A 14,692-nucleotide genomic window follows, 5' to 3' on the forward strand; every position below is an offset into this window, starting at 1 on the left:
CCCAATGTCCTTCTGCTACCTTAATACTAAACCTATAAATATATGCATATAGATCTACTTCTCCATCCTCATATATAAATATATTTGCATATGTACATCTTTATCTAGACCCCTATAATCTTTGTGCAAATTTGCTGGCCTTTCCACCGTGCTTATGAAAATATTTACCAGTGTTTTCAATTTTCTTAAAACTTCCCCATATAAGCCTCCTTAATTATCTTGTGTCCTTGGAGAACATTCTGTCCATTTACCCATCTCCAGTCCCTAATAAGCGGTGCCTTAACCTCCTGAGCTGACTTCTCTGCCTTGAATTGAACTGACCTAGCAGATCCCCTGGGAAGCTACTATTTTGATTGGACCTTTCTAGATCGTTTTGGTAAATCGAAGACCTAGTGCTGATCATGCATTCCATGACATCGTCATGAGCTTTGATCTTGCTTAAAGACTGATGGAACAATAACCTCTTTGAGTTAGCAGATGGTCATTCGACATTTTGTTGGCATCTCTTTTTTGGAAGGTGAGTGTACTACTGAGTGAAATTGTCTGTAGCCATCCACTGATTGCAGAGACATGTTGCAACACGTTTTGTTTGTAATTAACCTGTGTTTGTGTATGTTTGTGTGTGTGAACTAGAACCCTGGTAGCAATACTTTCTGACTTACCCGTGTGCAAAGTAAGACGAATTTGATGGAAGCCAAGACCAAAAGCTGGGCGAGGTCTTCGGAGATGATGCGAAATTCAGAAGCAGATGATCAGGGACTGGAGGATTCCAGAAGATGCATTTGGATGGGGTTTGTTGGGAAAGTCCAACCGTGGTGTGCTGCAGTTTTGATGTAAGGAATAAGCTTGTAAGAAGCAGAAAGGGGATTTTATGTTTCCGGCTTGAGCCTACTGAGTTTGCGATGGTGCCTGCTTGTCAGTCTTGGAGGGAAACGGGTTTGAAGGTAGCGTGTTAAGTTTGAATTTCAGATTTGTGCTGGCAGAACACCCAAGTAAGAAGTGCTGTGAAACATTTTTCCCCTAAAGTTTTAGACTTCAGGCTTTTTGTTCAAATGTCAACTTAGCCAGTGGAACCTTTTTGACGAGCCCTATGTAATTTTTCTTCTCTCTTTGTACTTACAATTTTCGCCACAGTAATTATCACCATCTGAATCTTACATATGTTACTTATGGAAAATACTTATTAATTCTTTACTCACTGTAAAGTCATACTGGTGAATTGTAATATTGGGATGTTTATGTGATGACTGCTGTATCCTAAATACCAAAAAAACCAGGTGTGGTCTGTAGTAAGTATTTGTCAAATAAATATGTTAAATTACTTGAAGGATTCTGTGATACTTCCATCATTAAATTAGCACTTGACTACTAGTTGAATGGTTGGCAGTTCAACCCACGCAGAAGTGCCTTGGAAGAACTGTCTGGTGATCTGCTTTCCAAAGATCACATTCTTGAGAACCCTGTGGAGCAGTTCGGCTCCGTACAAACGGAGTCACCAAGAATCCAAATCGATTCATGGGCAACTGACAACCAGTTTTCTGTATGAATACATAAGTGGCTGCTTGGTGCCGTTGAGTAAGTTCCGACTCGTGTACGTGTCAGGTCATGGATATGACCCCATGAAACCACCTCCTCGTTGTGGCCATGTCTGTAACCCATAAATGGGTGAGTATTGCTTTTTTAAGGGTAAAAAAATAAACTCATTCACATAATTGTCTCTTAATTTTCAGGTTACAACTGATGGAAAACCAAAAATCCTTGACATCATTGATACGACAGGAAGTGGTGATGTGAATACTTCTACAGTAGTAGAGCCAAAAGATGGTGAAATTATTGGTCTTTCTGGGAGAGTGCTTAAGGTTAGAGATTCTGCCTTAATGATAATGTCCTTCTTTCTTGTACTGTAATGTGAAAACATCTTAAATTTGGTGGTAGAATGATAAAGAGGTGCCCACTGCTACATAACAAATTGCCCTAAAACTTGTGGTTTAAAACAACAAACATTTATTATGTTACAATTTTTGTGATTAGTACTCTATATGTAACTTTGTTCAATGTGTACCTCAGGTGAAGGCCTTTTATAAATGATTGGTCAGGGCTGCTATGTGCTCCGTAGACTCACCTTCGGTGGAGAAGGGACATCATGTCTATACTTATGCAAGTGGTAGTTGGCAGGCCTATTGCCTCATAGGCCTTTCCACAGGCGTGCAGTACAGCACGATAGCTGCCTGGTTTCAGGGTGAGTGCCCAAGATGGAAGTTAGGGCTTTAAAAAAAAATCATTTTATTAGGGGCTCATACAACTCTTATCACAATCCATACATACATCAATTGTGTAAAGCACATTTATACCTTCATGGCCCTCATCATTCTCAAAACATTTTTTCTCCACTTAAGTCCCTGGAAGTTAGGGCTTTTTTATAGAAGGCAATCGGGAAAGTGACATCATGTTGCTTCTGTATTATTATATTCATTAAAAATGATTGATAAGTCTAGCATACACTTATGGGGAAGGGACTTCACAAGAGTAGTTGAATTTTTAATAACTCTTTTAGAAGAAGCCATTATTTACTTTATTGATGAGGAACTCAGATTTTTTTACTAGCATTTTCTCTTTTTTTTTAATAATCATTTTATTGGGAGTTCTTAACAGCTCTTACAACAGTCCATACATCATTTGTATTAAGCACATTTGTACATTTGTTGCCATCATCATTTTCAAAACATTTTCTTTCTACTTGAGCTCTTGCTGTCAGCTCCTCTTTTTTCTCCTCCCACCCTGGAGAACCCTTGATAAATTATAAATTATTATTTTCATATCTTACACCACCGTCCACTGTTTCCCTTTACCCATGTTTCTGTTGTGGTCCCCCTGGGCAGGGGTGAGGTGGGGTGTTATACATTTATCCTTATAATCAGTTACCCTTCTACCCTACCTTCTCCCTACCCTCATGGTATTAAATGTGGTTGCCATTTTTTTTCCTTTTAAATACAAAATTGGGGACTATGCGCAAATGATAATTTTTGCCTTCATCTTTTTGGTATACTTGAGCATGTAGAAATACTGAGACTATAATCGCTATGGACTTTTAAGTCCCTGGTTAGATGTCTTATTCCATGCCCTTGGTAGTAAGCAAGTAATAAGGGAACAAAGATAATAAAATGGCAGAGACAGTTAATAGGTTCTTATTTTAGAGGATAGCAAAAATGTGACTTGAATTCAATAATCTTATCCTTTAAACCAATAAATAGAATTGTTTGTTTTATAAAAGTGTGGTTATTTGTATTTCTCAGGAAGAACTATGTTTAATGAATCCTTGATGTTAACTATATAAACTTTGTTTTAGGCATTGTCTTCTGAATAAGATTATTTTAGCAGTGTATTACTTTTCTGTGCGGTATAAAAATTACCATAAATTTAGTACTTTAAACCAACAAACATTTTACTTCATTGTTTGTCTGGATCTGGCACCCAGGCACAACTTAGCTAGGTCTTCTGCTCATGATCATAAAACTACAGCCCCTGTGTTGGCCAGGATTATAGTCTCATCTAGATAAATAACATCTTGAAGGCTCCGATGATTTCTAACAAAATTAATGTTGTAGCTATAGAACTCAAGCAGATGGCTTCTTCAAGACGAGCCAGAAAATCTGTGCCCTCAAGCACCGCTCAAGCCCCATTTTTGAAGGGCTTATCTGATTAGGTCAGGCCTGCCATTGAGTCCTGGTGACATAGTAGTGGTTATGGGTTACCAGTAGCAGCTCTGAGGAAGAGAGAGGCTTTCTACTCCCATGAAGAATTAGTGTCTCAGAAACCCACAGGGGCAGTTCTGCCCTGCCTCTCTGAGTTGCAAAGGCTCCTCACACAGCAGTGACTTTGGTTTGGAAGCAGGGACAAGCTCTGTTTTGATTAGCTCAATATCAACTGATTGAGTATCTGCTGTGTAACATAACATACCTGCTTGAATGATATTCCATCATATACCTAAGCCCTACCTATAATCAAGGATAGGGGGCTGTGCAAACACCTGGGTCATTGGTCATAATAGAGTTCAGCCTACCATTACAGACTGCTTCCTTTTTCCTGTGCTTTTAAAAATGATTGTGATCTTCAGGAAAATTCCTTTTTTTTTCCTTAACAGCTGATTCGTTCTAAATTATTGCCTGTCTTCTCTCAGTCAGTGTGATTACGTATGTTTCAGAGAGAAACTTGAAATTTTTGTGAGTATGGTCCTCTGAAACTAGATACTCTTACAACCCCTCCCACCCCTGCTACCCTCCCCCCCAAACCTACTAAAATACAAGCCCCCTTGTGTTAGGCCAGGTTCTCTAGAGAAACAAACCAGGACTCTTAAGATTGTGTGTGTGTGCGTGTGTTTATATAGTGAGAAGGAATACAACAGCTAATTAGTCTATACAGCAGTATAGAACGCTCAGTACAACTCAATTTTGTGGGGCAGTTAATATACTGAAGGTCCTTGCAACTGAGCGGGTGAGCGGCTGGTCCAAGGTTAAGGAAGCAGACAGTGGAATGGGTGGTGGGAGGTAGGAGTCTGCTGCAGGCAGCAACACTGCGAGGCAGGGTGGTAACAGCAAGAAGATGAGATGCTGAGGGACAGCAGAGTCCAGTACATCAACATAGCAAAGCAGGTTGCGATAGAGCCTCAAGGTGTAGTGATGCGTGGCATGGTGACACGATCTCATAGTGGATCCCATGTGATCCACTGCAATCCACAGCTTGTCTCGGCAGGCAGCAGCGCACTTGACTGATCACCAGGGCCGGCCTCAGAGAGCCATTTATCTTGGTTGCCCTCCAGTCAAGCTGCAACCTGATTGACAGGCTAAAGTGTGCCCATATGATCCTGTGGGAGCCATGGTGGCACAAAGAACCTAACTATCACACCACTTACTTCCAATCAAATTCAGCTCATAGCACTCACTACAGACGGTCTCTGAAGGTATAAATCTTTACAGGAGCAGATAGCTTAAACTCCCATTTTGAGTGTCTGGTGGGTTTGGTACACCAATCTTCACATAAACAGCTCTATGCTTACCTGACAGCACATTCTGAAACATACTTAAACCAATAAATAAAATTGCAGATCCATGACCCTTGAGTGGATTTTGACTCATAGTGGCCATATAGGACAGCGTGGACTCTCTCAGACTCTCTCTTTCAGAAGCAGACTGACACGTCTTTCTCCTGCGCAGTGGCAGTGTTCAAGCCATTGGCCTTCCCATTAGCAGCTGAATGCTTAGCACCTGCACCACCAAGGCTCCTTCAGACGGATGTGGAACCAGCTCAGATACTATTCTCACTTCCTCTATAGTTGTTTTCTCTCTCTCTTTTTTGGAGGGAGAAGGGACGATTTTTCTAATCTTCTTTTGTTGACCGCATCCATAGTAAAACATAGTTTCTACCTGCATAATTTAGTGATCCTGATTATATTCTTCCAACTGTGCAGTCATGTGCACCCTCTCTCATTAAACAAACTCATTACCCCATAAGGTCTCTATCTAATCTTTCAAATAAGTATTGCAAATTTGATCCCACAGTGACCGGTGTTAAAATAGCATAATGCTCAGGCAGGCAGGCTAATGTCAGATGACTTCAAGGGATGCTTTTGAGTGAAGGAGAAAAACAATATCATTCCAGGTAACTGCACACACTTCTTTGATACAACACCCAAACTTGACAAATGCTAGTTTCATCAATACTTTTTTTATACTTTTACTGCATTAAAGTCAACTGGACTGTCTTTCACTATTAATGGACTTTTAGTAACAACACTTGGAAGATATTGGTTCACCAAGTAATGCATTACACATTACTTATAAATGTTGGCATATAGTCATTTCTTTTTAAATAGTTATAATATCATGTTTTAGGTAAATCACATACACCGGTGCACAGTGTGATTGGTGCACAGAGGTAGAATTTCATATTATACACACACAAGAGGGCTTCTTAATGTTCATGGAAAAGTAGAACTGAAAAATTACAGATCTTTTCCACAAAGTTTTTGAAGACCTCTTTTTAATTTAAATTTAAAATTTTATTGTGAATTCATTTTTTCTAGGGGAAAAAGAGACCCCAAGTTCATTTGTTTTATGTAGATGTCTTTATTGAATCTGAAACAGGACCAAGGCAAAGAAAAATCATCCATTTGAAGGAGACCATCACTATGAGGCCATAATGAGTCCAAAGGCTTTATGGGGTCACTTAAATAGGACATGTAAACAAAGGGAATTGGCACTGAAACATGATTGGCAGCTTGTTAGTTCATCACAAGTCACAGGGGGACTACAAAAAGGTGCAAGGGCCCCTGATTGGAGTGCAGGTGCTATTGCAGAGTTTTGACGTTTCCAGGATTGGTTCTCCCCACCTTCGATGGGGCATGACTCAACCACACAACTCTACTTCCCGGCAGCAAAGACATATCTAAATAAGTTCCGAAGGATGAGATTGTCCTCACTGAGCTGCAGCAAATAAATACACTGCCTCAGGGCAAAGCTTTTCACCTTGCTGGTGGTTAGTGGTCAGAAAGAACTCTCAAGTGGATGCTGAATCTATGAGGAAACTCAAAATGGATTTAGGGCTCCTACCGCAAACCATAGCCTTTCACAAAGCAAGTGCTCAGAATTTTAAGTTCCAATATAGTTTAAAAAGTCAATTGCATTTTTAAAAGCTTTTTATTGTGATTTGAGTGAAAGTGTATTTTACAAAGCAAATTGGTTTTACCTTCAACAAGTCATACACATTGTGCTTTATGTCATACATGTGATTTGTGACACTGATTTCAGTCCCCACAACATAACAACACTTTTCCATCTCCTCCCTGTGTTTGTGATTTCCATTGTCCTGGCCTGTTCCTTCATGCCTCCTGAGCTTTATTCCTGGGCAAATGCTCCTATTTGATCTGAATGGGTGGTTATTACAGGAAGTATTACCTCCCTGGTGCTGTTGTTCACTTAACAGGCCTGTCTTTTGTTGGCTGAAAGTTGAGCTGTAGGGGTTGGATTGAGGGTGACACTATTTCCTATCTGACCAGGATATCTGATATTTTTAAAAAAATATTTTCTGCCTTCTGTTGTGATCTTTTTCTGTGCAGTCAACAATGGTAACCACACAAGGTGACTAGTTCTTCTGGTCTGAAGGTTGGTGGAGGTAGACCATTATTAGTCAGTTGGACTGGTTGTATCCTATAGTATACAATTTTTGGAAAGCAACCCAGTAGAGTCTTCTAATTTCTTGGATTTAGCCATATGAAAATAAGTTTAATGTCTATCTTCTATTTCTACTTTTTCCAAATTTTACAAAAACTGGTCATGGTTATTGTGTTATTACTATCCCCCTGCTTTTAGGTCAACTAGTTGTGAGGTACTTTGAACACATTCGGCATCTCTTCTGTAAAAGTGATAATCTTAAGTCTTATTGAAACCAATAGTCAGGTTCTTGTGGGACTCGGATGAACAGTAGAAGGAATGGAAGTGGAAAACATTTTTAAAAAAAATACAATCATAAAGTATATACTATAACATTTACATAATTTAATGACTAATTAAAGTAAACAGGTATATCCACCACACAGATCAAGGAACATTGCCAGGCCTCGAAGCCTCCTTTGCTCTCGGATCACAAAGCTATAGTGACTCTTGTGATAATCATTTCTTTGCTTTCCTTTTGAGTTTTACCATCTCTATCTGGATACATAAAATATATTGATTATTGCCTCCTCTTTTTGAACTTTGTCTTACTCTTGGAGTTTGTGAGATCCCTGAGATTTATCAACAATTTGTGTATTTTCATTTCTGTATATTTTGTCACGTTGTGTATATACCAGGCTTGCTCCATTCCATTACTAATTAGCCAGTGAATTGTTTCCAGTATATGTATCCATATACTGTGCATGGTGTACAGATGCGTCCAGGATATGTAAACAGGAATAGGGCTGCTGAACCATGAACATGAAGCTTTGTTGGCACTAGTAGACTATTTCAGGAGCCCAGTAAATAGAGTGGCACAAGTTGGGTTGTTAACCAGAAGGTCAGCACTGGAAACCTCCAGCAGCTCCTCTGGAGAAGGATGAGGATTTCTACTCCCATTAAAACTTACAAAAGGGAAAAAAAACAAACCTCTTTTCTATCCAGTTGGTGCCGACTCTTAGTGACCCTTTAGGTCAGGATAGACCTGCCCCTATGGTTTTTCCAGCCTGAACTCAGAGTAGAAAGCCTCATCTTGATCCCTTGGAGCAGCTGGTGGGCTCTGGCTGCTGACCTTGCGGTTAGCAGCCCAGTGCAGAACCACTTTGCCACCAGGCTTGCAAACACAGGAGCAGTTCATCCCTCTTCTCTGGGGCTGCACAGATTTGCAATCAACTCCATGGCAATGAGAGAGGCGGTTTCAAAGAGTTTGTACTACGATGTGTAGCGGTATTTAACTTTTAATAGTTGCACTACACTAACATGTTTAATCATTTAGATTTTATCTTTGTGACCAAAAACTCAATGCCATCAAGTTGATTCTGAATTATAGTGACCTGATAAGAGAGGATAGGTTTGCCCTGTGTGTTTGCAAGACTGCAACTCTTTACAGGAGTAGAAAGCCTCACCTTTCTCCCATGAAGGGACTGGTGGTTGTGAACTGCTGATGTTTTGGTTAGCAGACCAAAGTTCACACACTATGTCACCAACTTCTAACTTTGTGAAGTTTGTGAACTTCTTAACTTTGTCAAGTTCCTGTTAAATATGTCCATTTTTTCCAAAGAGTTGTCTATATTAGAATTCTTTAATCTGTAATAAGACTGGTCTTAACATGCAATATGTGTTGTAGATATCATTTCTCATTCTAATCATGCATTGTCATTTTTGATATATCCTTTATGACTAGAAGTTCTCAATTTGAATGTTGATGAGTATCAATTTTGCCCTTTCCGTTATGTTTTTTGTCATTGTGAACTCCCTCCTATTCACAATATCATAAAGATATTGTATAAATTTTTTCTTTTAAATTTGATGGTTTGATCTTTATATTTTTCCTAAAATTCACTTGAAATTGATTTTATGTTTAGTTTTAAATAGGATAACTATTTCATTTTATGTACATTAGAAGTCCTGATGGTGTAGTAGTTACGCAAATTGTGGCAGCAGTTACGCAAATTGTGGCAGCAGTTCAAAACCGCCAGCCATTTCTCTGGAGAAAGACAGAGCTTTCCGCTCCTGTAAAGAGTGACAGTCTCAGAATCTCACCGGGGCAGGTCCACCTTGTCCTACAGGATCGCTGTGAGATAGCGTCGACCCAGCAGTGAGTTAGTTTTGGCTTATCTATACTGAAAAGCTGGTTATACCAATGCCATTTCTGAGGGTACTTCGAAAAGTTCACAGAAAAGTTCCATTAGCTTTTAATGTCACTTTCCATACAATTTTGAAGGCCCTTATATGAAAATTACATAGTCACTCCAATAAAATGTGATTTTTGACTTCGATTCTGGTTTCTTTGTCCTTTTGAGCTTGTGTTTTTGTTGTTACAATTTTAATGCTATTTTGGAAAGGAGCACCGTGCTGCTTGTTTTCCCGTTCTCACATTCAGCCTTTTTTTAAGTCAAAATTTAAGTCTTTTTTTTTTAAGTCAAAATTTAATCTTACCTTTTAAAAATTAAACGTAGATCCACACATCTTAACTCTGATAGGCTAGCGCACAATATTTAAATATAGTGATTGCCAATTAAAATACTGTACTTGTTACCCCAACAATATCATGAAGCTGTCAATGATGTAAACAAAACCCAAACCACTGTTCCACCTTGACTTACTTCCTAAGGGTTCTGAGACTGTCAGTCTTTACAACGGGGGGTAGTGGGTGGGTGGGGGTCACGCAGAGATTTTGCTGCATGGTAATGTTGCATTAATGATCATGTTTAGCTCATAAAGAAAAATCTTCCTCCTGTAAGGCATCTACTCTTGGAGGCAGGGAAATGAGATATAATTATGAAGTAGTTAAAGATATTTCACTTATCAGGAACATCTGACTTACTAGAATGAGTTTCTATGTAATTAAAACCATTTTAAAATAGCAACTTTAAATGGTCAAAATCCAAGGGTTTCTGAGACCAAATCTTTTTGGAAGCAGAAAGCCTCAACCTCATCCTATAGAGGGGCTCATGGATGCGAATCATCAACCCTGTGATTAGCAGTGCAATGCTTACTTGACAGGACCACCAAAGCAAAGCTAAACTCACTGCGTCGAGCCAATGCTGACTCATGACAATCCTGTAGCGAAGGCTACAACTGACCCCGTGGATTTCTGAGACTAGCACTCTATGGCAGTCAAAAGCCTCATCTTCTCCTGCAGAGCAGCTGCTGGTTTTGAACTGCTGACCTACCTCATAGTTAGCAGGCCAACGTTGCAACCACTACTGCAATAGGGCAGTACCACTCGGGCTCCTTAAAAGATAACCGTAGACTATCTGGTGGTTTCAAGCTGCTGACCTTGTAGTTAGCAGGCACCACAGCAGGGCTCCTTAAAGATACTGTAGAATACTTAAATATGTAAACAGTATACATGTACCATAACTGTCTCACCTGTATTAAGTTTACTATAATTTTGTTAAAGATAACATAACCTTAACTCTAACTTCTGTTTCCTAAAGCTTTTAGTGTAATTTTTATAACTAGTGTACTTTCACTGTAAGGTAAAAATATTTTTTTAAAAAACAAACTCACTGTCATCCAGCCAATGCTGACTCTAGTCACCCCTGTGAATTTCTGAGCCTGTCTCTGTTTAAGGGAGTAGAAAGCCCCATGGTTTTCCTGAGGAGCTGCTGCTGGCTTTGAGCTGCCGACTGTGGGGATCGTAGCCCAACTTAATCACCATTCCCGCACCAGGACTCCTAAGGAAAATATATTGGAGTGGCTTATAAAGGATCTGGTTTCAGGGATCCTGCAGATTTTTGGCCATATGATTAAATATAAATTATCTTTTAGCTATTTTTATTACAGATATTAACTAATTGGGATAATTATGTCTTAACACCTGTTTATTTTTCAATTATGTTATTTATTCCTTGGATATAGTACGCATTTTTGTAATCTTTGTACAGATAAATTGCCAATAGCTTAGTGGAACATCCATCTCCGATTAAATCATTTATGAGTTTTGCCGGCTAGTGGCAACTGAATCTCTCTGTGGTTGCAACATTTTACTGTTGCTGTTATATTATGGATTTTTATAATAAGTTAACACAAAATTCATCTCTATTTTCTAAGGGAGGGTATTAACATTTTTAAATGTGTTTATTTTCACCAGATACTGTAAATTTTACACACTCCAGGTATTTAATTGATTCAGAAATGAAAAATGAGGCATAGGCTTTTTAATGTCATACTTCCAAAAGCTCTGAAAATTTGTGAATAGTTATTTTATGGGAGTTTTCTACCTTGGCTGTAATTCTGTGAATTACTGTGAATACTTAAATATGTAAACAATATACATGTACCATAACTGTCTCACGCTGTGAGCGTGAGTTGGTTAAAGTATACCACGAGTGAGGGCTGGTGAGTTGAACGGCTCTGAGGATAGTCCAGCCTTTCAGTCCATACACATTTAAAAGTGGTTTTTATGATCTTGGGTCCTGCATTTGTAAAGAATATACATATTCACATTTTCTTGATTGATTGATCTTGTTCATGTTGGTTGGTTAATACACAATGTATCCTATGATCTGCAGGACTAATAGAGAGATTATGTTTTTCTTATTATTACAGATGGGGAAGTAGGGTCACCTAACTCTTCGTGGACTTCATATACACTGAATTTTATTGTTTCCATTATAGAATTGGGTTCTGAATTTAAACCTCTCTGGGTGTTTTGGCAAACAGTTTGATTCCTTTTTATTTCTCTATTTGTAAAAAGGCCATACATATTTATGTTGTTATTATAATAAATATATAAGTATAATAAGCATATCAATATATTGTATAATGATATAATTAATATGAATATGTCGATTGCTTATTATTTAATTGGTTATCAATTACATTGAATATATATGGTGATGATGATGATGATGAAAGTTTTAGGTATCATTTTGAAGCACTTTGAGTTAGTTGAACAGCCTATTCTAGAAGTCTTAAAAGTTCATAGAATATTTTTGTTATATTTAAATTCCATTTTTTCACAAACGTTTTGACACTTGTAATATAAGGTAATGTATTTATAAGATATTATATTAACTGTGATAGTGTATTTTTCTTCAGAAATCTAGGAGCTTTATTTAGTAACTAAACACTGTCCCTGTTTTATTATAAAGGAAACTAATTAAGTTACTTTTCTTGATAGAAAAGTTAAGTATAAAGAGTCTGTAAATTATTTCCTGTCTCCCTAAATTGGTAGACCCAGTTAGGTGGTCAGGGGAAGCAAAGGACTCCCCTTAAAATGTTTGTGGTCTAATGAGGTAGCAAATGTTGAAAGCACTTATAAACTATAAAGCATTCTATAAACAAAAGATATGCTAGTCAAGCCATCTTATTTAAGGATGTGAACAAAGAGGCCAAAGAGATGTGCAGTGATTATTTGGAATACTCAAAATTGCAACTGTGGGCCAAGCTTTGGGCTGCTTACTACATAGCATTTCAAAACCATCAGCCTCTCATCGGGAGAAAGATGATACTTTCTGCTTGTGTAAAGATTGACAGTCTCCGAAACCCACAAGTACAGTTCTTCCATGTTCTGTCGGGTTAGTGTGAGTCAGAATTGACGTATGCGCAGTGAGAATATGTGATCCTGCTCATCCCAGTTGAACCACTGGAGTAGAAGTATATAAATACTATATATACTTGTGTATAAGCTGAGTTTTCAGCATATTTTTTAATGCCGTTTTTGTGGTAAAATTGGGTGCCTCAGCTGATACTCGGGTTGGCTTATACTTGAGTATATATGGTCCTTTTCTCAGTAGTCTATCATTGGGATGCAAAACATTCAGTGAGGAAACACTTAACCTTCTTTGCTCTTATAGATTCCTGCAAGTTGGACAAATCCCTCTGGAAAATACCATATTGGCATAAAAAATGGCTATGACTTCTACCCAAAGGCTCTCAAGGAAAGGATACAGGTAATGGACACCTTGCCAATGCCTTTTTACAGCTTCAGATGTTATTCGTGCTCTGGGTGATACTGAGTTGGATCTGACTTGGACAGAAGCTCATAATTCTGCACAGATTGACATTGGAACAGGGTTGTTGCCTGATGCTGACCAGTTGAGTCTTAATATGTAAAAATAAATTTTGATTATGCCTTGGTCAACTTGTTCTCAACAAACCTAGATGCAGTGAAGTAACTAATTCATTTTAATAATTAATTATATGATAATTTGGCTATATACAAAGTTCTTTTACCTTTCTCAGAAAATTGTGTAGTATCACAGCTAATGGCTACTTTCACTTATTAGTACCTGTCTAGGCTTGTCTCGATATATTGTTAGGTCAATTGTAATGTAATTTTTCTGTCTTTGCAGAAAGAACGCAAAGAAAAAATATGGGACCCTGTTCACAGAGTGGCCCTCGCAGAAGCCTGTAGAAAACAGGAAGAATTTGATGTTGCCAACAGTAACCCTTCTCAAGTTGGTGCTAATTGTCTTTTGTCTTTACCATAGACTTCTGAGAGAGTTAATATTCGGATTTTTCAGTTTAAAAAAATAAATGGGTTAATTGTTTCTTTACCAATTATACTAATGTCAGCTTACATATCTGGTTATCACTTTTTCTAAAACTTCAATTAGCATGGAATGTACATACCTAAATGTACATAAACCATGTTTAGTTTGTGAATACTCATGTGCACCCTATTTTCACACACACACAGGACATGCTTTATACATTTTTATCCCACTACGCCTTTCCCCCAAGGTATTGTTGTCAAGATGCTATGCTGTGTTTAAAAGGGGAAAAAAGTACAAGAGAAATTCAGAACGTTTGTGGGAAAATCAGATTTTAAAAATGGAATTTTCCCACAAACATTTTGAAGTTCTCTCATAATGCACGTTATTTTCTTAAAAATACAGCCAATACCACCCCAGAAATCTGTCATGAGCCTCTTCCTAGTTGCTGCTTTCCTCCTCCTCAGAGGCAGCTACTTTCCTGACTTCTAATACCAGAGAATGATTTTGCCTATTTTGAATTTTATAAAATAGAATTATCACTGTGTATACTTTTTTTTCTGGAAGATCCCCACGCATTCTTAGAAGGTATGATTATCATGATATAAGAACACCATCGTTCTAAACATATTATGTATACAAAAATTGTTATAACTCATAGAACCACAGATTTTTCTTTATTTCTGTAGTGAAAAGAACATTAAAATACATTACATTTAGAGGTGTGTTTTTTTAAATCATTTTATTAGGAGCTCATACAACTCCTCGCAATCCATACATACATCAATTGTGTCAAGTGCATTTGTACATTCATTGCAAATCATTCTCAAAACATTTGCTCTCTACTTAAGCTCCAGGAATCAGGTCCTCATTTCCCCCCCTCCCTTCCCACTCCCCTTCTCTCATGAACCCTTGATAATTTATAAATTATTATTTTGTCATATTTTACATTGTTCGACGTCTCCTTTCACCCACTTTTCTGTTGTCCGTCCTCCAGGGAGGATGTTATATGTGGATCCTTGTAATCGGTTCCCTCTTTCC

At 38.1% G+C, this 14,692-nt stretch overlaps 1 protein-coding gene across 3 annotated transcripts in view; it reads left to right on the plus strand.

Moving 5' to 3' along the window:
- TPP2 (tripeptidyl peptidase 2) overlaps positions 1–14,692 on the plus strand; it is a 123,243-nt gene that overhangs the window by 10,418 nt on the left and 98,133 nt on the right. For all 3 annotated transcript variants that reach the window (XM_030888428.2, XM_004704292.3, XM_045283757.1), the window contains exons 2-4: positions 1,731–1,859; positions 13,013–13,108; positions 13,511–13,615. In XM_030888428.2, coding sequence (XP_030744288.1) covers positions 1,731–1,859; positions 13,013–13,108; positions 13,511–13,615 — 330 coding nt within the window. The remainder of the gene's footprint in view (positions 1–1,730; positions 1,860–13,012; positions 13,109–13,510; positions 13,616–14,692) is intronic.

This window comes from Echinops telfairi, unplaced genomic scaffold, assembly GCF_000313985.2.
Source record: "Echinops telfairi isolate 266 unplaced genomic scaffold, ASM31398v2 ScPeMD7_7467;HRSCAF=8505_0, whole genome shotgun sequence".
In the NCBI taxonomy this organism is placed as follows: Eukaryota; Metazoa; Chordata; class Mammalia; order Afrosoricida; family Tenrecidae; genus Echinops; species Echinops telfairi.